The sequence below is a fragment of the Micropterus salmoides genome, unplaced genomic scaffold, assembly GCF_014851395.1.
Source record: "Micropterus salmoides isolate LMB-PRFRI ecotype aquatic unplaced genomic scaffold, ASM1485139v1 Ms_hic_scaffold_15, whole genome shotgun sequence".
NCBI lineage: Eukaryota > Metazoa > Chordata > Actinopteri > Centrarchiformes > Centrarchidae > Micropterus > Micropterus salmoides.
Window position 1 is genome coordinate 8,247,359 of NW_024040596.1, and position 23,301 is coordinate 8,270,659.

The window sequence follows — 23,301 nt, forward strand, 5'->3', positions numbered from 1 at the left end:
AATAATTTACAAATGTGTTCATTTTTATAAAATATTTGTATAATACCACCATGTCAAGTGACATTTGCTTCAGTGGAGCAGGGCTACAATTTACTTTGTCATCAGTGGCAAATATCAGATTTAGTTGCTTTTCTGAAACTCTCAGAATTGACAACAGCCACAAAGTGGAAATTAACAGGAAAGTCAAAAATGCTCCCCTTTTTGCTTCACAGCAAAGTGACATGTTGCATTTGAATGTGTTTATCAGCTCTCTCAGTCCATGGATGCTTTCTCTTGCTACACATCATGTTTACTCCACAGTTGGATTTGACAAGTTCCTGACCCTTAAATGGGTTTGTTAAAATGCATTCGTTAAAATGCATTCAGTGAAACAAAAGGAAACTATGTCCTTAAGGGGATGAGTCTGAGGAGAGCACAGCAGTTAAAAAAGAAAGAGGTTGTTTCATCACTAAAAACCTCCTGGGATGCATTGAGCGCCATAGATTAATTAGTGTTTCTTTTGTCTCAATCTGTCACTTCTTTATAGTGAAAATGGTGGTGTCAGGGCACTCTACTGCAGTCATACTTTGTTATTTGGACTCATAAGACAAAGATTTTCACATAAAAATACCAATTTATATTCAGGCATTTAAGGTTCTGGCCCAATGTCACTGTACCTGTCCACTCCTACTTTAACAATCTCATTTCCTACAATCATAATGGCAGAACAAATTTCCGATTGTGACGACGCCACTGCAGGGATCTTCTCTTTCAAGCATTACAGTTAGTAGAGGAAAGCGAAAGAGGGAGATAAAAGGTTGGAGAGGCGTCCTAAAGCATAGATGGTATCAGTTCTTTTCCTAGGATCTGTGCTGAGAGGGGCGGACGAGGATCAGCAAGCTGCTGATGAAGACGTCTCTGTTCCAGCAGGAAAGAGCGGCCTCGCGTTCACATTAATTAGAGCTTTTGCAGAGCATTCACATAAAACAAGAGGAAACATGTCTTTCATGTGCTGTAAAAGGGTCACCATTAAACACGATACTATGCTAATGCGGTTTAAGCACATTTTCTTTTGATTATCACAGTGGTGGCGTTTTCTAATCTTAAAATATTAAAGAATAAATAATAAAATAAAAAAAGATAAAAATCAACCTCAGCCTGAGATCCACATCTATTAACTTGACCATTAAAAATAAATGGTGTGGATAATAATCACCCTTCCTAAAACTGAAACCTCTTGTCACATTCATTTAAACAATCCCCAGTGAAAAGAAATAAATAAAATAAACCTTAGGCTACTTCAGACTGCTGGAAAATGGTTTAATGGGTTAATGCAGGCATTCTTGCAGACATCTTTTTTGCTTCCAAACAAAAGAGGTTTCAACATCTCAACATGACGCTGAATGATGAGTAATATCATGTAAAAACGATGCTACTCTTTTAATTTACAAAATCCTCTGAAGTGTTGGTCACACCACACTACATACGAGACGGACTGAATAAACATGATAACCCCCCCACCCCCTCCATTCAAACACAGAATAACATTGCCAGTAGAAGTGATGCTCAGCATCCTACAAATACCCAAGCATGTTAGAGGAAATTTTTGCACAATCTCAATTCATTTTAATTCTGCACAAGTATGTCAGATAATTGCAGAAAAATAAATTGTTAAAAACAAAATTGGTACTTGGACACTTTCTTTTGACAATAACATGACCATGCATTAGTCTTTCCACTTTTAGTTAACCACAATATATTGAGAATATATAATATTTGCATGTTGGCAATACTAAGGACAGAAATTCTCAAAATTGAATCTATAACAGTTCACAGACGTATGATCTGGAATATGTCTTTCAAATGGGAGACTGAGTAACTACTTCCATATACTTCCAATGTTTTAACATACTAGGGCCAAAGTATAGACACTTTTCCGTCTTACATGTATTATAAGGATAGACACTGGGTCTTCATAATGGCAGATTACAATTTTTCCCCACAAATATGCAATAGAACAGACTTTCTTGTACACGGGTCTTCTGAAGATGGTTCAACTGTCATTTACATAGAAATGGTGCCATCAATATGGGGCATACACATCTTTTAAAAAGTGTAAAGAACTGACCTTGCTCTGAAAGTGTTCATGCTTTTTAATGTCTAGTCACAAAACGGGCTAAACATTACAAATATATAATATTTCCCATTTAGTTAAACCTTTGTTACGTTCCTATAGAACTCCATATCAAAATGACTATTCACGGGAACTAGTGCAACCTGGAGGAGGGCCTGGTCTTTGTGACAAGGCAGGCACAGAGTAAAATAGACAAAGTACTCTAGAGCAGCTCCAGAGCAATGGCAGATATATTAAGGCCATTTTCAAAATTACAGGAAAAAAAAACAGTAGCAGACAGCTTGACTTGCTACCCGGGCTGAACAGAATTCAGCTGGGGCAGCAAAGCAAGCAAGCAACACCAATTTTACCAATTTTTTCCCCCCAATCCACTGATGTCAGTCGTCCGCGTGCCAGCCTCCCCACGTCCCTGGCCAGAAAGCTCCACTCTTCTTTATTCAAGTGTCTTCAGTTTTGGTGGAAATAAGAGCGGTACCCTCACTAGTCCTTTCTTTGTAAACCCATGCTTCACACCTCCAGTAAAGTCCTGGGGCACAGTCAGGCAGTCAGGACTGTTTTAGGCGCTTCCTGGGAATACCAAAGGGTGGGCACTGTGCTGAAGCCAGGGCACGAAAGGCCTCGGCTACCAAGTGAGGATGGGATTGGATCATTGACTTCCAGCCTGCAGTCTCCATTATATCTGTAGCATGACTGTAAGCAGAGGCAGAATGAAGTTAACACTCAGACATGAGAATGTGCACATTAAAAATCAATAAACATAAATGAGGTCGTAATGACAAAGCAAATAACGGGGACTTGATTTGCGAGTTGCTCGGTAAACTTGAAAAGGGCCATTAGCGCTTTCCACGCATAGGTTGAAATTAATGTAGGATCAGAACGTCTTCACATGTTGAATGAGACAGACCTTCAAGGTTCCCTACAACAATGCACTACATCATCTGAAAGAAAAACTTCCTGTAGCGACCACCCCCACCTCTCTTTAAAATTCTACAAATATTCCATTTCCAGGGTTTATCCAGGTATGAGTCTATTAATAACTTGGATACAAAGATATGGAGCTTCAAACTGAAAAGGCAAATAGCACTCCGTCTGCCCGGGCTAAAACAATGAATTCTAATGCATCTGGTTGGGGGAAGAGATAAGGGTGTGTTATTAATCTTGTGTCACATATATCAGCTAATTACATACTTGCTATTCCAGTTCTTTCCATCTTTACAGCCCAGCTGTCTCAGGACACTGCACCTATGGCAAGGAGATAAAAAGGTAAGCATTCAGGGCTGGTAAACAGAAATGGCAGCAGGAATTTATCACTGGAGGTTTTTTTTTTTTTTTGCGATACTTGCCTGTTGATAAAATCTATGGCTTGTGCTTTGAGCTGCTCGGCACTGTGCAAGTCTGCTAGGATGAGGGTGTCGGCCACATTCTCCACCGATAGGCTGTTGCACAAGGCCTCTTCACACATGACCTTTAAACGCTCCAGAGCATACTGGGGTGGGGGGGTGGGGGACACAAAACACCGCAGTTACACCCCGGATGCAAAGAGGATCCCCATGGTTTAAGGTTTTGTCTCAACTATTTTGAATACACATAAAAGCCAAATCGGATATAAACATTTTTTTGTGATTACAACTCTACTAGGAATTGGGGAGGTTAAAAAACAGGAATTACAGTGTCGCCACATGACGTACGTGATACATCCCTTTAGCAATAATTGGGATGATTTTGTTGCTTAACATTCAGTAAAAACTCATCCATCAAATTCAAGATCCGTACGGTCTCCATAATACAGTTTGTTTACACCAAGAGAGGGGAACTCATCTGAACTGGTGATAGAATGGTGGAAAAGGATTTGGGAGATTATAGGAGGCTTCATATCACAGGCCCCCCAAGAAATACTGCTTTACACATATAAAGCTGTGCTGATTATAAATGCAACCTAACATGAGCCCAAGACGGGGCATTTAAATGCATACATCCACTGGCAACATAACACATCCGTAAAATCCAGATAAAAATCCAAACTAGGAAATGAACACCAAATCGAGTCTCTAATATTTTATCCTCGTCCTCTTGGAATTCACTTTGCCCATGTGTGTTGTTGAACTGTTATGTCTTATATCTGTCATAAAGATTTAAGTAAGAATCGAATCCTATTTCAGTAAGGAATAGTTTGTATACCAAGATAATGGACAACAGAGATTCTCATTATTGACACCCGTCTACATCGAGTAGAAACCACATTTATATCCTCAACAATTTCTGTTAACTTGAATCAGCAGTTATCCGACAGAAGTTGAACATTATAATCTTCACAAACACACAGCAGTATCTTATGAAGAGTGACTGTGCTGTAATAAAATTATGTTTTTCACATCCTGTACAAGCATGTGGGGCAAAATAGACTTTAGATCTTTTATAGTTTATATATCCTGACATTATGTCACATAAAATGCAGACTAACAGCTGTGCAATTACAGACTACATTAGCCTTTTAGCTTTGTTGACTTGCACACAGTGCTGGTCTCTCTACTCATTCGAGGCTCCAAACACAAGTCCATGCATACAACTGGGGAGGCAGTGATTACCGTTTGAGTGTTTAAGTGATCTGATGTTATTAATAACTTGACATAATACCTCTTTGTGATCCTCAAGTCTGAAACTGCCAATACTCAAATTCTCAGTTATTTTGGGTTTATAGGTCCAAGTGTTAAACATAGTGGTTAAAAAGAGCTCACTCTTTGTTTGTGAAAATGAGAGTTGTATCAGAAATAGAGGAAACGTTTTATCAAAAAGAAGTGGAAGGCAGATGTCTGCGAAGATATTAGCAAAAGTTCCAGCTACATGGACAATTACTTTATCTGCAGCTGCGAGCAAATTGTCTGCCATCTTCTCCAGGTTGGGGGCCTTTCCTGTATAGATGAAGCCCATCATTTCCTTAAAGACATCTGGGTCTACGTCACTGATGTCAACACGGTTCTGCGAGGGGACGACAAGAGGTTTCTGTAAGACTCATTTCAACTTGTCAGCTGAAAAATTTCCATGAAAGAGGATTGTCATTACCACTGACTTAGCATGAGTGTTCACTTTAAACATGACTAAAGCATTGTGACCAATTATTACTGTACATGTAGGAAGTGTGAAATTAACCAGAAATTAACTACTTAGGAAAGAGTAACATAAAGCAGCAGTGACCAGTTACTCTTACCTTTTTACTCTCCTCCATTTCATGTTCAAACATAGCATTAAAGACTGGTGACCTCGCTGTCAAAGACATAAATTGAACACTTATATAAATATAATGACCAATCAACATCATATTAAGCATACTGGCACATCAAATCAATAGTCAGTATGTATCAAGACATACCAATATTGCATCATTTAACAAATAACGGAGCTTTGATAAAACAGCATGGGGCACATGGGGTATGTATGCGTGTATATATTTAAAGAGCGTCATAGTTCAATACTGATGTTTTGTGCTTAACACACACACACACACACACACACATATATGACAAGCTATATAGCTGCTACGTTGTCAGCATTTCCCCCTGACCACTGCAGCTGCCACCATGTCTAATGGAGGAAAGCTGGAGGGGAAAGCCAGCCTCTCAATCTCCTGGATCCTACAGTCATCTGGGTCAAGCAGGGCCAAGCAGTGGTAGCGTGGTGGATTAGAGCCCACTGCAGAACTAGGCCGCTACAAATCAAGCCAGGAATACAAACCCTCCGTAGCCTTTTGAGGTGCTTATGGCTCTCTGCGAGAGGCCATTAAGAAGAGTCTTACTAGGGCCATTTCGGGGGCTTTTCTCTTGGCTGCAGCTTGCTGAAGTGCTGGGGGCCAGGGACGGTCTTACCTGCAAGGATGGATTTGTGGGCTTTGAACTCCTGCCCTCCCACATAGAGGCTGCAGTCTGTGAAGCGTGAACACTCCCACAGGTTCCCCAGGTCATCAGACAGCTGACATTCTGGTACCTTCAGCATGTTCATGTTGGACTGGCCCGAAATGTTAACGGAGTCTTGGACAACGCTTACCTGTACGTGAGAAACATCACAACACACTGAAGCAGTCTCATCAAGGCTAAACATCTTCACAAACCCAGCAGCAAAGACGTCTTAGTGCATTAGAGTCTAATTTGTTCCTTTGAAAGCATATTTTCAAGTCTAAGGAACCTGCGGTGGGAGGGACTCCTGCGTGCAAAGTCACAACCACTTGAAACCAAAATTAATAAACTTTGCTGAAACACCTGATTGACAAAATAAGTCATTTTGTCTTTAATTTGAATGTAATTTGTTTATCAAAGTGGCAATTTCCCTGAAATAGCTGAATCTTTCTGGAATTGCTGTCTGGCACACTGGCCCTGGCAGTATTTGGCCAATTGCATTTACATCAAAATTCTCTGACACTTCATTTAAATTGTCCCTAGAAAGAACATTTTAGGAGACATTTATTCTTCTTGACACACTGAATTCAATTATTTCGAAAACAAGCATCACTGACTGATGATTTACGATGGAGGAATCATTTCAATTTTTAAGAGTTTAATGGCATTTGAAATACCAACAGTATGTTAAATGGCACTATAGCTTATACTCGGGTGTAAACTGGTCATGACAGCTGAGACTCTAGGCGTGATTCACAAAGTTACATCAGCGGTATAAATGCTTCAATCCAATGCATTCAGAGCAATAATAAAATAATTTGTATGCCACATTCAAGATAACAGCTCAGTAACATGGTGCTGGTATGCAACCATGGAAAATGAGGACGGCAAAAGCTAAACAGAAACACATCAGCATTCCAAGTCTATTCAGCTCATTTTTGCAAATCGTGTCAGACAATATGGCCCGTTATGCCTATGTAAATGATATACCCTCCCCAACAACTTATACATAATTAAACATATATCATTATGACTCTAATTATTTGCCTTTAAATTCAAAATAATTTATAGGCCATATAACATCGAACAAGCATTACATACAGTAGGGATGCACAGAAATGACAAATCTTGGCCGAAGCCGAATATAATGAAAAAATTGGCAGAATACTGAATATCGAACAAGTACATTCACATTTTTTTCCATTTATTTTGCCTTTTTTTATCATTGCATAAATTAAATAGTCAAAATGTGCTTTTTATTCTTTTTCCCACAGGATTTGTAGAGACTATGGTGGGTGGGCCGAGGCCCGAGAGGGTCCGCTAAAGTAAATGTGTGTTTTATACTTTCTTTGAATATAATCCAATTAATCTTATTTTTATCCTGTATAGACACCTTATTTTGAAAACTGGACGTTGTAACATGTGTATCCTCGCGTTAAATTCAACAAGTCTGACCCAATTTGATAAACTGGGTCTTAGACTTCATAGCCTCTCTTCAGGTGCATTCTGATACTGCAACACTTGTCTTTGTAAAGAGAGAAAATGACAGGATAAAGTCGCTAACCTGCATGTCAGCTCTGGACAGATCGCACTAATCCGTTTCAGTGGATTTATCATAAAGGCTTGAATACGTGTGCACTCCAAATTTAGGTGTGGGTAGATTAATTGCCTTCTCATAAACGAGTGACAGAAACACTCAAAGCGAGTCAGACCATTTGTTGCCTTTTCTAAGAAGTCAGCCACAGACGGAGACAAAGAACAGTTTCTGCAAATGCCGATTTTTGCGTCTTTCTCGGACACTTTAAAATGCTTCCACACTGCCGACATGTCAACGTAATTGTTTGGTAAAATTTATTCGGTCTTTTGACATATTAGGCCGAACACCAAAGTTTTTTTTTTCTCTTGCTTTTTTTGATAATTTCGGCCGATTAATTCGGTTTTGAACATTCGGTGCATCCCTAACATACAGCGTGGTTTGGTTTGCTAAAACCACAAAATTGAGAGTAAAAAATATCTTCTTGCATTCACCTAATAAAAGGTTACAGGCTTTACTGGGTATATAGCTGCAAATGTAAATGCTCAGTCTTTATATTGCGCCTTTCTAGTCTTTTCGACCACTCAATTCGCTTTTACACTACATCAAATTCACCATGCACACATTCACACACTGAGCCCAAGTGCTCAAACAGAAACTAACATTCACACACTGGTGGAACAGCCACCAGGGGCAATTTGGGGTCCAGTATCTTGCCCAAGGACACATCAACCGGAGCCGAGGATTGAACCGCCGACCTTCCAATAAATGGGCAACCCGCTCCATGTACTGAGCCACAGCCAGTTGCATACGCCATCCTACATCATTGCGAGTGTAAGTGTGGAAAGCATGGCTGTGTGTTATCCTTTGTAATTTTAGTAGAATTACTGCATCCGTACTTAAAAAGACGGCAACAAGTATTAATTTGAAGAATAAAAGAAAAGCAACAGTATAGCCATTACCTCACAGAACAGGGTAAGCTTGTCATCTGGTAGGAGTCCATTGGCTTCATCAAGGAGGAAATCTCTCCTTATAAATTTTTTGAAGCCCCAGTCTTTGCCTTGGACAAATCTATATGCTCTTTGGCTTTCTGTAATAAAAAGGAAATAACGCAAAGTCTTGACATTGTCAAAAGCAAATAAACAGTTTAACTGGATGTGATGACATTCTGATTGCTCATACTCACCCATTGCTTTTGTCTCCTCTCTTTTAGCATTCAACAAAGAAAACTTGAACTTTGCTCTGACTTCACTTTTTGGACAACTAACAAGAAGTAAATACAATGACAGATAATCTTTGCTTTCGTCATCAAGTCCCTTTGGATTGACTCGCAGACACCTGGCAAGTAAACATATAACATTGCACATCAGTAAAGTTACGAACTGCTTTTATCAAATCTTTTGTCAAAATGCAAGAATTAGGCGAGCCTTCAGGGGTGATTCTCTCTTGCTTTCAGAAACTGTGTGTAATTATCAGTCATGTGCAGATTTCCCATACTAAAATAAAACATACATACTTTTCAATGACATTCATGTCTGTGTTTAGGGAAATTCACAGACATGAAACACGAAGCAATAAAAGAGGAATGACAGAAAAATCCCACTAGCGAATGCATATTGGTGGTTATGAATTAGGAGGCCTACAACTATCTAAACTATCAAGGATTTTCAAATGCTACAGAAACCTGCAAATATCTGATTTGTAGTGATGGGTTTAGCATGAGTACTTACCATTTCATCTTGTCATTAGGGCCAGAGGAGAAGGTTGAACTCTTCAACACCTCACCCATTTCTTCTCTGCAAAAACTAAAGTTGTTTATGGTCCACATGTATGAAAACTTCACAACTTTGACCTTGGAAACAGAAGTAGAAGCATGCAAAACATCAGACCAAAGCTCTTTGTGTCTTTGATATGCAGTAAGACAAAATTACAGTAATTTATAATTTCGACTATACTGACACAGTATAACACTTTGACAGAAGACATGTAGAAAAACACAGGTATTAATAACAAAATGAATGAAGGCTGAATTTGATTCATCTAAAACATGACTAACCTCCATATACAGAACATGACTCACTGAGTTTAGTTTTAACCATACCTGTGTGTAACACCAGCTCTCTGCCACAGGTCCACTTGACATCTCCCCAGGAGGAGGAGGGGTGGGAACCCGTGACATCACTGGCTTCGGGGTACCACTCACTCTCGTCCTTAAAGCACTAATCGTTCGAAGAAAACAATAACATTATTTTGCACAAATCGACAGCATAAAATACACAAATAAAATATATTCCTATTAACCATTTAAAAAAGGACCACTGTGTAGGATTTAGTGGCATTGAGTGTGAGGCTGCACAGTGCAACCAACTAAATACCCCTTGCCTCACCCTCCTCTTCCAAGTGTGTAGGAAAACCTGTAGGGCCTCTAGCCAAACTCGCAAGAGACCTGATCTAGAGCCAGTGTTTGGTTCGTCTGTTCTGGGCTACTGTAGATACATGGCAGACTCCTTTGAAGAGGACCCGCCTCCTCTGTAGATATAAAAGGTCTCATTCTAAAAAGGTAACCAAAACAACTTTTCTTATTTTTAGGTGATTATAAACTAATGAAAACATACTGTTTCTGCCATATTCTGCAAGTACATCCTACTAAATCTTACACACTGGTCGTTTAAACTACCAGGTTAGAATAAGCCTCACCAATAAAATAAAGATGATAAAAATTTTAAATTGCTACCAAGTGTGATCCAACAAAGACAGTCTGCACTCTATCCTGAGGTCTTGTAATTCAATGACACCAAATTTTGAAAATTAGTTTATCTTTGGGAAATTAGGAAACAAGGTAACTTCTTTATAATACAGGTTTTAGTAATTGCAAATTGTTAGCGTAATAACCAATCAAATGACAGTGTTGACATGTTGCACACACAAGGGTGTTTGGGTGGTCGAAAAAACCCAACAACTGATAGCTGCAGCCAACTCATTTCATCAAATGTGAAAAGATGTGCAATAAAGAATGGGGTCACAATTGACCCTTCGTTAAGCCCCGCCCCCCGTATTTACTGTTGCTAAGTCCGACAAACTATCGGCGCCACCACTGTTTATTACTGCACTCCCCGGAGAAATACTGTCAAATTTGTTGAAAAAAAGCGATCTCAGAAAGGAGCAGACAGTTTTGCAGTTGCATTATACATTTGAAGGTTGTATTCAGGCTGTCAAAGTGACTCAATAGAGACGTGAAAAAAATGAAAGCTAGAAGCTAAAGCCTACCGATCACACAGTACAAGTGAACCAACGATATGAACGATCAACACGGTTCCTGTAAAGCTGGGTAGGCCGCTATTCATCATTACAATTGTTAAAAGGCTTTATTACGTTACATTCAGTAGGAAGTTAGCTAGCGTTAGCTAACCAACATTACATTAGGAACGATCCACAGCCGACATTTTTCTGGATTTATTTTAGGTTTTGGAAAGAGAATAAATCGTACTTCTCCTTTCAACCTCTCTGGGTAACGACTGTAATTATTAAATGTGCCCCAGGAACAGCGTTTGACCAGATTTTAGAAAAATACAACCAAAAAAAAAAAGCTACAAAACAACTTTTTGCATTACAGTCAATGGAACGCAGCCATGAAAGTGTCGGACCTCAGAGCGAGTCCTATACTGCGCTGTGATTGGCCAGCTGTGTATTTGGGGCCTGGCTTAGCGAAGGGTCAATTGATCAATTCTGTCTTAAAACAAAAGTCAGGTGGTCATATAATATTGTTTGCTTGCCATAATTATTCCTCCTGTTCATACTGGCCATTATGATCCATTCCTATTTAAATAAATAAAAGAAGTTACAGGTAACAAAATCCTCAGTTCTTGTTACGCTTTAACAGTCTGAATTTATCAAACCAAGTGGGTATCTTTCATACTTTCAGGCTTTTTAGTTTGAAATTCCCTCACTCTGCCATGGAAGGACAGTAACAAAAACAGGGAATTTTGTACTACTAGACTACTAAACTTTGGAAGATAGATACACACTTGATTTGTCTATCTCAGACTGTTGAAACCTCATACTGGCTTCAGATAAACTCTGGAATAAATTAAAGATGCACAGATAGATCAATTCTGCTATCAGCCTGATACTGACCAGTGTTTCCTCTAGGATGTTTTTCAGCAGCGGGGGCAGGACAAACAGCATCCTCAAAACAAAATCCTTTTCCAATGAAAAATATGTAATTTCACATCATATTGGGCCATTATTTTCACTATATCTCTGAACAAATAGTTGGAAAGAGCAGATAATAAATAAAACAAGCAGATAATAAATAAAACAACACCCAGAGATCAGTCTACTGGAGGAACTACAACCTTTAGATCTGGAGAAAGTAATTTGGTTGGTTCTGTTGCTCCACATTGATTTTACAGCGATGTCACAGCATGTTTTGGGCATCATCCTAAGCCTTAACGGCAGGAAAACCCTGTTAATATGACCTCAGAATCATTATAGATACAACTGTTCATGTTTGCCTTTTGTGTCTTCATTTTACAGCTTCTGACATTTATCTGTAGACATTAATATAAAATATGGGCAACATGAGAAACCTCCTCCCTTCTGAGGTGCATTTTATTTGCACATTAAAATCCAAAAAGAAACGTCTTTTCATTAGCTTAAAAGGACTAGTTTGCTTCACTAATTAGCTTTATTAACCTCAGCTTCTCCAGTCGCCACCATCTTTTCTTTTTCAAAACCACTTTTTCAGACTGAAAAATAATTTAATCAGTCTGTACAGGGCTGCAGGCTACATCACTTTAGTCTAAGTTTGCACCTGATGTTCTCAACATTGGACAAGTAGGCAGTAATAAAAAAAATAAAAAACAGCTTCCAGTTACTTTCTGTAAATTGAGCAAATGTTAAGTTACATAGCAGCCATATAGCTGCGGTAGAAGCTTTCCTGCTCAGCTGCGCAGTCTGAAGGGGAAGGGAGATGTTAGCTAACTTAGCACTAACCCGCTTCACTTTTCCAGCAGGTGGGAAACAACAGACTTTTCTTGGTCTTGAGAAGCTAACACAGAGTAACAGACACCGTACATTTACTGCCAGAATATTTTCCTCCGCTCGCATTCACCGTCACTTTCTGCCGCTCGAACAATCAAATACTCGCTACGCACCTCCTGATTCAGAGTTACGCTGCTCTTATAACAGCATCTGTCACGTATGTTCTGCATAGAACAAGGAGAGGAAGCGAACAGAGCATTGAGTGCTGCCGTGCTTGCACAGTGTGCTAGTGAAAACATTTGTAAAACAAATGAATGCATATAGGGTAAACACTGCTGACTCAAGAACCAGGACTGTAGACACCCTGGAGGTGGAGCTAGTTAAAAGAATGGACAGACAAACCAACCATCCTCAGGTCCCAGTGTTAGTGGGCTCGGTTTTCTTTGTTGATGCATTATGTCAGATGGGGCAATCTGATAATCACAAGTTATCTATGACACATTCTGTTACGCTTTGTCTTTACTTGCGCGATCATGTGCAGAACGAGTACAGTTTCTAACCAACTGACTTTGAAAGTTTAACTGCAAACGTGTCACACTTTTGACTTAACTGGTGAGGTAAATCTGGTAGCCCCTGTACTGACCGAGCAGTCTGTTACAGGCTAGGCTATGGCCAGCAAGCATGTGTAGATAATGGTGACTAAACCAAATGTAAACATGCCAATTTCTTTTCACTTCAGAAGCAGTTGTTCAGATAGCAGTATACCAAAGCCAACACAAAAACAATCACGTTCACACACAGGCACGTTTGCCATAACAAAATCGCATTTGCAAGTGTTTTCCGCTCCTCACCTGACACTAAGGAGACACATTCCCTTTCGGAGTGTCAGCACGTCATTTCGTCTTTCCTTCTCACAAAGTGAAGTTCATATCAAAGCCTCTAAACTCCTGTCCCCCCTCTGATCAAGCCATCTCAGAGTAAGGCATTTCCAGTTATTCTTAAACAGTATAAACCTAGAGAGTTTTGACAAATGACAAACGAGGATAGAGGCAAAAACCTATAACTTTACGCATTTGTATCTTTACTTCTGAAACGTACTCTATGCTATACAGAGATATTTAACATATTGTATGCAAACACATGGCTTGATCATGGGCTTGATGGAAGAATCACAAAAAACAGTGTCTCCAAGGTAAGAAGGCATGAAGGCATAGAAGAGTTTATAATGTTATAATGTTGGACTACTGTTGTCCCATTGTCTCTTACCCACAGAGTTCACTGTCTTTTTGTGCCAGAGACCCATCATGTGATGTACAATATGCATCACAGAGTCCCTGCTTCTCTGAGTAAAACTGGATGCTAAAAGGACTACAGATGACAATTCCAACTTTTTTTTTTTTTTTTTTTTAAGAAGTCTGACTGATTCTGATTTCCTTTGCTGTATGAACTGTAATTAACAGCATACAAACATTTTTGTAACTTTTCTTTAATTTAATTTCTTCTTTATTAGGATGCACATTAGCACCAACATAAGCACTAGCGGTCCATCATTTACTTTTAGGAAAATAACTTTTTGGCATATTTGCTGAAACTTTTACTATATCCTGATAGCTATAAGTTAAAACCACCAATCAGAGGCTGAAGCAGTTTCTAATATAGTGTCAATCACTGCTCTAGCACATGCTGCGCAGCCCCCCCTGCACAGCTCACCATCTTCAACATGTTGCTTCAGAAGTTTTACAAACACAATGTCTGAGAAACAACCATAAAATAACTGCCCGTTCCTCCTTTGCCAACAACATGTGTCTAATACAAAACACGTGTGTGACCATGTCCCGGCTCCACATGGAGCTTCAGGCTCATTATGTTCGATGCCATGGTGCTTGTATCAACAAGTGGCAAACAGTGGGTAATAACTTTTGGGCAGGGGGTGTCTTGAAGAAGACAAGTCGCGGCGAGAGGGACCGGGGTCTCGATGAGGCTCTCGCCGTAGACAGTGAGCCATACGCGGGCTGAGGTTTCACAGGGCAACTGGCTCCTGCTTGTGGGTTTGGTGGGCGGGAAGTGATACGAGCAGCAGAGAGAGACGAGGAAGGTTTTGCACCGTTACCAACTGCTGCTTTAAATAACTTTTACATTTTCTCTAATACCGAATCAGGTTTCAGCTCAAGCTAATCTCAAATTAAAAGTGCTCCAGGTTAGGCTATTGGGCAGAGAAACTGAAAATGAGTTGCAGTATAACACAACTCAGTGTTTCCCACAGAATGACAGTGTAACTGTTTTTTTATTTTATTTAAAAAAAATATTTGAAAGAATACATTACCCTATTTATAGTAGGTTATTTCTTATCTCACCATTTTAATACTTAATTCTCCACCTTATTTTAGTGTTTACTCACAAACAACTTTAATCTGCTTACCTTGCTTTTCCCTTCAGACACACACACACACACACACACACACACACAGACACACACACACGTCTCTTTCCGTTTCCCCTCTCCGTTTCTGCTCTGTAGACTTTAGTTAGCGATATTGTTTATAAAGTTGCCCGAACACACAACTCACGTTTTGGATATCATCCACCCGTGATTCTGTTTTCACAGCAGCAGGTGACCCGTGTTTGGAGGAGGCTTGTTGTTGTTGTTAATGACGTAGCCTATAGAAACAATCAAGACCAACGTGGTAGCGAATGACATCTGCACCAACAGGTGTGTTCACTGCTGCTTTATCTGGTCTACCGTGTCTGCGTCTAACGTAATACCAGACAATGTCTCTTTCAATTCAAATTAGCTTTATTGGCATGAATGTATAACAACAAACTCTGCAAAATGCTAAATTACTTTGGCCTTACAGGTATTAGCACAGCGTTTTGTTTGTGCGCTGAAAACTCCTTTCCCAAAGTGTCTTAAACTTAGCTTACACCATTGTTTTAGGACACAATTTTTATTATTGGTTTGTTTTAAAGCACACTTTTAATCTGGTCCACTTATTTTAAAAATCGGACGCCCGGATCATTGTCAAGAGCCGTCTATGCCACATCTCTGTAGCGGGTCCACTTGTTGGACCCGTGGGGGGAAGTTTCATAGCCGGTTTTCTATGACACCCGTGTCAAAGCCATACCGGCACAGTGAACTCCAGTTTGGAGCCCCTGCCTGTAAAGTATCCACACACTTCACTTCCTAGCGACAGCTAATAAAGAGATCGCTAACTCATTCAGTACAAAGTCATCCTGCTCACACACAAAGCCCTCCATAACAAGGCCCCTTCCTACCTCACAGACCTGCTCCACCGTCACAATCCCTCCCGTAACCTCCGCTCCTGCGACACAAACCTATTTTCCCCACCAACCAGGACCAAGCACTGTACATGGGGTGACAGCGCTTTCACCATCGCAGCCCCCTCCCTCTGGATCTCTTTACCCACACACATCCGAGAACGTAGCGACATGGACTCTTTCAAATCACTTATCAAAACCCACCTTTTTAAACTAGCTTTTAACCTCAAATAATGTTACATTGCACCCGCTGCTGTTTGTTATTTATATGGTCGCCCCATGCTCTTATGCATTTTGTGTTACATGTTTTACTTATCGTTAAATATATTTTTCTATTTATGTATTTTATCTATTTTTTTAAATGTACATAACTACTGGTTTAGAAATAAAATGTATTATTATAAATTCCAAGCTTTTGTGTATTCTCCACTCCATGCTGATGACATGAATTAGTCTGACTGTGACAACAGTCGGTTGCTGTCTGTTCCACTGTTCCCCATCAATTAACGAGACCATGGCGGCCCGCCAGTGTCTAATTTGCTTCGCCATAGTTTCAAAATGAATATTTTTACACATCTCATAATAACATTACAGACCTCTAATGTTGTGTTCTGTGGGCACTGCGTCGCGCTGCTGTAAGCGCACGCTCACACACTTTGGCATTCGACTCGAGAAAACCAACTTTCTTTTGAGTTAGCTACAGTAACGTTAACGGTCTGCTTCGGTAATTAATTTGTGAGAAGGCGATTTATTTTTAAGATAGCCACACCTACAATTGGAGTGCACACGTATTAAAGCCTTTATGGTAAATCCACTGTGAGCAGGTTAGCAACTTAATCCTGTCATTTTCTCTTTACAAAATAAAGTGTTGCAGTAGAGCAGGGGTATTCAATTAGAATTCAAAGAGGTCCAGTTAGAGAAAATTTCCCGAAGCAAAGGTCCGGAACATCAAAATGACTAACTTGTGTTATCATTCAGTACCATAACGTATAGTTGTATCAACATATGTTTTTAGTCAACAACGGACTGTCAAATCAAATAATATTTCAGGTAAGTTTCATATTTCAATATGTCAGTTTTCACATCAAACTGGAGGGATAATAAATAACTACTCCAATAATAAATTCTAGATTTAAGTAAACTAAAATAAAGTGAAATAAAATAAAAAAGTGTAGCTTTCAGTAATGAAGTGTAGTCTTAACCAATTTTATAATAAACACTCAACACATAAATGAACAGCTGTAATGCCTCCTCTTCTCTTTCATTCCCTCTTACAGAGCTACCACTTCTACTTTCTCTTGTTCAGTGAAAAACGTGAGCTCTAGTTTGTCCTGCCAGCTAGCATCGGAGATCTATGAGATATTCTGGTTTTGAACTTCCCGTGGGAGGAATGTACATGTAAGAATCTGTACAGTCTTGATTAAAAGCCTTGTGAAATTGCTTTTCCCTTTCGTCTCCTCAATTCGTGTGTGTTTCAAAACCTCTCTGGTGAATCTCGCGGACTCGACTCGCAAGCGTCGGAATGCACAGATTTGATTGGCTGAGCAGAGTCATATGAGACAATTGGAGCAGATGGGTACAATGATTGGTCTGTGAGTTTCCTGGTCCGCTAAACCAGTACAGTAAATGCTAGAAAAGCTGCACGGGTTAAAATAGAAACGCTCCGTCACGAGGTAGTAAGCCTCAATAAATCGGAATGTGGCCTATTAGTGACCTGAAGAGAGGCTATGAAGTCTTCATGTTACACCATACGAGAACAACATACAACAATTTTTATCAAATTAGGTCAGACTTCATGAATTTAGCGCGAGGATACACATGTGACAACTTACAACTTTTATCCAAAGCGACTTAAAATAGCTATACATGTCAGAGGTTGCACGCCTCTGGAGCAACAAGTGTCTTGCTCAGGGACATGGGTCACAGCGGGGGATTGAACCCAGGTCTCTCACACCAAAGGCAGGCATCTTATCCATTAATTGGATTATATTCACTCAAAGTATAAAAAATATTACGTGTCCATTAAAAGTAAAAAAAAACAATGAAATGTTAGGGAAATTACTTATTCTAATTTCTTTGATTTATGGTTGCTGGAAAAACATTTAACAAATTTGTTGACTTTTGTTGCTGTTTCATCACCATTTATAGCTATACAATGGGTTTATGATCAAATAGTTTACTGTAGCACAACATTGTTCACAAGAGTGAGAAGTTTTTCATCGATAGCCTCTTAATTTTGCACCACATTTATGCATTTAACTTTAAAATGTGCAAGAGGGTCCGAGGCCCACCCACCATAGTCTCTTACAATCCTCTGAGAAACACTTTGTGAAGTGAACCATTGTGCGGCGCAGCATGTGTAAATTCGACCGAAACAGGATCAGATATGTGAGGATGATCAGCCCCAGTCACCAGACATTGCCGATCAAGCTGAAAACCAGATGTGACTGTTTGATAGTGTGTATTCAGTGAGCCACTTGTTTCCAGTGTTCTCTTTTGCTTACACTGAAAGTATTTCATTCCTCTTTTAATTTCCAAGATTTTTAAATCAAATATTTATGACAAGCAGGGACTATAAAATTACATTTTGTGTTAGAAATCCCATTAAAAGCGAATCTGGAGAAATCCACTTCCATGACAAATACCATGATAAGCAAACAATGACATGGCAGGCTAAACTGCGGGTTAGCAAACAGTTACTACAGTTGCTGCTGCAAAGCTAACATGCAGAGAGGATGAGACGATCCCAGAGCCAACACATCAGCGCCAAAACAGCTATACTCCCAACTCTCCTGCTACTATAGCTAACATCACAACAACAGCCACATCTTGGAAAACTAGAAAGTAAGCTTAATGTCCGTGGGCAAGATCCCTGACACTCAAACCATGGCTGGAACAGCTGGAATAGTGTTGTGTGGTGGGGTGCGGGCCACTTTGTTTCCCATTTATAGAACCAGGGCTGTGTACAAACACCAGATTTTTCAGCGCATAGGGACAGCTAGCGGACCATGCAGAGATATTCAATCAATTTCACAAAAAGACGTGTATGGGATTAGAATCGCTTACCCCACTCTTCAGTATTATTGATGGAACAAATGATAATTGAACAAACAGACCTCAAGTTTACTATACAGCCTGTGCTTGCCCTGACAAGTTTAACTCCTCTGTACAGTAAACCATTTTCAACTACAACTGGTTTCCTGTTAAATCTGAATCATGCAGCAAGGAAGTTAAAACAGTCTCTTCACCTCTTGAATGGTTGAAATGTACAAAGACGCAGTTTGTCTAAGTTATCACAGGATCCTTCATGACCCCATCTTCATGTCCCACTCTAGAGAGGGAGGGAGAGAGAAACAGACATTAGGCATGGAAAAGGGACCTGATCAACCTGTCTAAAAGTAATTCAAGTTAGCCACAAGCCACCAACAATCACATCTACCAATGGATAAAAATAAGCCATGTGTTAATAAAGTGACACCACTAGAAAATTATAGCTTTCAAATCAGTCAAGAACGCCACGTTATAAAAACCTCAGCGCATTACGTTAACGTTAGTTAACATGAAGGTAACAGATTGGTAGCCCAAATTAGTAATGGAGGCCTTCAATACCTTATGTTAAATATGTTAACGGTATCTTTGATTTAGAGTATAAGTTAACCAAGCCTGTAACTGACTGCTCGGCCTGTAACCGCTCAGTTAAATTAGCTTACTCAAGATTCACCGGCAACTTTGTTTGGCTAACACGTTAGCTGGATTCGTGCTAACTTACCTCGCTTTTATAATATTAGAATAGCCATCTAGCTAGTTTGCATAAGTTGATAGTTGAATAATATTTAATGAGCACCATAGCTTACTTTAGCCTACATGCTATTCGAGGTGCAAACGGGTGTGACTATGGTTAATACAATAACGTTCAATCGAAATCACAAGAAAGCAACAGCTCAATGTTAGCGTAACATCAGCTAAAATGTCAACACTAATTTCCAAACCATCATCAATATCAATTCACGATTTTACTTCACCGGACTTTAGCTAGTTTACCCAAGAACATTTATTTGAAAGAATGACTAGATTTCGTCATTTAACGTTAGTTAGCTATGTGTGCAATACGTTTTGAGCTAAGTCAAGCTAACATTAATGTTCTCACTAGCAATATTAATGTTAACTTTCATTTAGCCTTAGACCGCAAATGCAGCTAACACTGGTTAGCTAGCTTAACACAAAACATGTTAACAATAAATTTGTCCACATATTACCAGGCTGACGTACATTAGTTACGTTACTCCTCCGTTGCAATACAAACTAGCTGAGGATGGCTCAAGCTAAATGTGCTGTTTAGACCCTGCATTATCCTGTAAAACAAAGGCCCTTCGCTGATCCCTGGGACAGGATGCTAACTAACCAAGCTAACGTAAACCTTCACGTTTTGGTACAATCTGCTGGTGGGAAAACAACGGCGGCTAACTAGCAGCTAGCCGAAGCTAATCTCTGCACTGACTGCTCACAAAAAGTTTAAAAAGACATGGTGACTGCGTACCTTTCAGTTTCATACTTCCATATATATCGAATAACGCATATGGCTTTGTGTCACAGTCGCTCCTTTCACCCTCCGTTACTTTAAACTCTGTTTTCACTCAGTCTCTTCACAAGGTTTCTTTGTCTAATTTATATCTGTGCTAGCTTACATCTGTCTAGCTGGCTGGTAGCTTAAACTAGAAACTATCTCTATTGCGCATGCGGACAACATCCTGCTCCAGCAGCAACTACTATAATAATTAAAACAAAATTTATTATAATAATAATATGAAATTAAAGGGGTACGTTAATTCAAGTGCTCCACTGATGTACATTCTGAAGATACTATGTTAATTTTATTTTTTAGCCCTAACATTGTACTAAAGAAAATGTTCCCATTATGTAATCTAACATTTATGTGACAGCTGATTATTCAGGCAAGATGCATAATAAAATTAGATAAACATGCATTGCTATTTAAGTAAATGAAGTTGTTTGTCCTTGTCTTAAAAATACCCATGTAACATATCAGAAACTCTGTAAGGGACAATTCTACAGATTGAGTGCTTTTATTTTGATATTTGAGCACAGTTTACTGCTTACATCCACACTACATCTAAACCATGGAATGCAATACTTTTTGTGAATATTGTTATATTTTGTATTGACTGAAAGCTTTTTGGTCATGCCTAGTGTATGTGGGCTTTCATGTCCCTCTTTGTGCACTCTTCTCCCCTGTAAATAAATAATGTTGATCATGATGAGGTTGAGTTTACCGAAAAAGTTTAGTGTTAGACTCTCAAAAATTAAGATATTTTGGGAAACGGTTTCTTTCTGGCTGATTTTAGGAATACGGGTTGCTTTTGGGGTTAAGATTAGAATTTGTATTATAGGTTATTGTTTTTGGAAAGGGTTAATATACACATGGAGCACTGCTGGTTTAGGTAAGAATGAATGTAGTCATTCACATGTCACATGACGGTCCTCGTATGGGAAGAAATGCAAACAGTGTGTTGGGGGAGGATGTGTGCTCATCATCTAATAATTATATGCCAATAATGACCTGTCGTCATAGGCTAGAGACACAGAAAAATAAAGAAAGAAATGAGTCTTGATGTAATGTAGCTTACACGATAGATGAAACCTGCAACTGCAGCTCATTCTCAACCAGTCTTTTACACTGTCTCTTCTGTCTGCTTCTGATGTTTCTCATCTAGCAAACACAAAGCAGCTTGGGGTAAGCCATTCTGTGAAACAATACTCTATAATGGCTCCCTGTAGGCCTGCGATAACTAATTCCCTTTCAGATGGATGGACTCTGTTCTGCAGAATGAGCGATAAATTGCTCCTCGGCACCAATCAGTCTACATTCATGGACATAGTACGGCACAGCCTATGAATTGTTGCACTGTATAGTGACGGCAAACACCGAAACACCTATGTAAGCCAGTTTGGGATTGGTCAAATATACTGTAAACACAGCGGCAAAATGTCACATTTTGATAGTGAAGCCCACATCAAACGTCTTTAATATCATAGTGATGACACCCTGACCCATCTTGAAGTAGAAGGGATGCATGATAAGATCACAGTTGAAGAGATACAGGGATGCTTATCAGGAATTCAAATCAGTTTAATTTAAGGGCATGGGAACAGGCTTTGCTGAATGTGTCCACAGACAGCATGGTCTAACAATTCGAGAATAGGAAGCCTCAAGAATAATCATTTAATTGTATTTATCTGCTATTCTTTTGGAAGCGCTGACATTGAATTAGTGGGCGTAGAGCACAGTATGAGCACCTGGTGCCTTACACTTTTCATTTAATACTAAGCTTTCTTTGTTTCACATCAATTTGATTGTCACATTCATATTCTTGGTGCATGTTTGGCTTCAACATGAATAGCACTAAATACCTGTTTTGTGTCTTTGTTCTATTTGATATCTTCATCAAGTATAGCCCTCTGCATGAATATCCCCCTTAAACAATGGCTGTGACAGTCCTCTACGTCCAATCTACAATATTGTTCTACTTAAGAGGATCTCAAAATGCTGCTGATATTATTCGTGACTAGTATTGAGTGCCTTCGGTGATGACGACTGATGCGGACACAGGACTTATGAGCATGAAGAAAAAGGCTGCAGTGACAAGATGAGCCTCAGTGACCTTATCAGAACATGGTCATACAGATGTCGAGAGAAAAATTGAGTCTGACATTAGTCACAATTTTTTTTGTATTAGAAATACAGTCATATCACTGGACAAAGGAGGCAGTAGAAAAGGCCCAAATATTCCAATTTCATCTAATTTGATTAAATCTAAGTAATATAACATATGGTAATACCCAAATGTTGAGTATATGGATATGGAAATAGCTAGTAGTTGATCAGATTATCAGTAGCCCTGAAGGAAGTTCTTTACGCACTAAAGTTTCCAATAAAAAACACCCAAAAAAGATAAATACATCTTTTCTTCTGAGGCAGTCAATGAATGGTTTGTAGTGAAGTTGGGCACGAAATTGTGATTTTAAAGAGGCCTTTGATATTTGAATCTGAAGGACTGACACCCAAATGTAACATTCACATGTGATTTTTGAGACAAGTGGTAGTGTTATCATTGTCTATACATGTGTTATGTGCGTAGATAAGGCAAAATACACCACCAAACAGTATAATCAGATCTTAAACACAGCATACACTGCAAGTGGCAGTTTTTAGCAGCATATTTTAGCAGTGGACTTTTAAATTGACATATGGCCCTGAAACACGATGAATCTAATCCCAACTAGATGAAATGCCAGTAATTCTGTAGGCTGTCATTAACATTGTCTGCTGTATCACCTTGAACCCCTTTGCTAAACTAATCACACTGGTCGACACAGAATGTATGGAATATTTCATGAAAAATATGCAAAGTGGAAAATGAGTCCTTCCTTTCATTGAGAAGATCACTTTTATCACTATGACATCCACGTGTCCTTTACCTCATTTCAGT

General features: G+C 39.3%; 1 protein-coding gene across 2 annotated transcripts; it reads right to left on the reverse strand.

Annotated features, from left to right (window-relative positions):
- Positions 1-1,278: 1,278 nt before the first annotated feature.
- spopla (speckle type BTB/POZ protein like a) lies at positions 1,279-20,502 on the reverse strand. 2 transcript variants are annotated; one of them, XM_038720203.1, is made up of 12 exons: positions 20,331-20,502; positions 19,042-19,124; positions 9,636-9,753; positions 9,265-9,386; positions 8,721-8,872; positions 8,497-8,624; positions 5,974-6,151; positions 5,319-5,374; positions 4,967-5,089; positions 3,457-3,599; positions 3,302-3,355; positions 1,279-2,803 (listed from the first exon to the last, which is right to left on the reverse strand). In XM_038720203.1, exons 3-12 carry the CDS (start codon positions 9,711-9,713, stop codon positions 2,659-2,661), a joined length of 1,179 nt encoding a protein of 392 aa, XP_038576131.1. In that variant the 5' UTR covers positions 9,714-9,753; positions 19,042-19,124; positions 20,331-20,502; the 3' UTR covers positions 1,279-2,658. The 2 variants fall into 2 exon arrangements, with proteins under 2 accessions (XP_038576131.1, XP_038576132.1); XM_038720204.1 differs by lacking the exon at positions 20,331-20,502 and adding an exon at positions 20,063-20,215.
- Between the last annotated feature and the right edge of the window lie 2,799 nt (positions 20,503-23,301).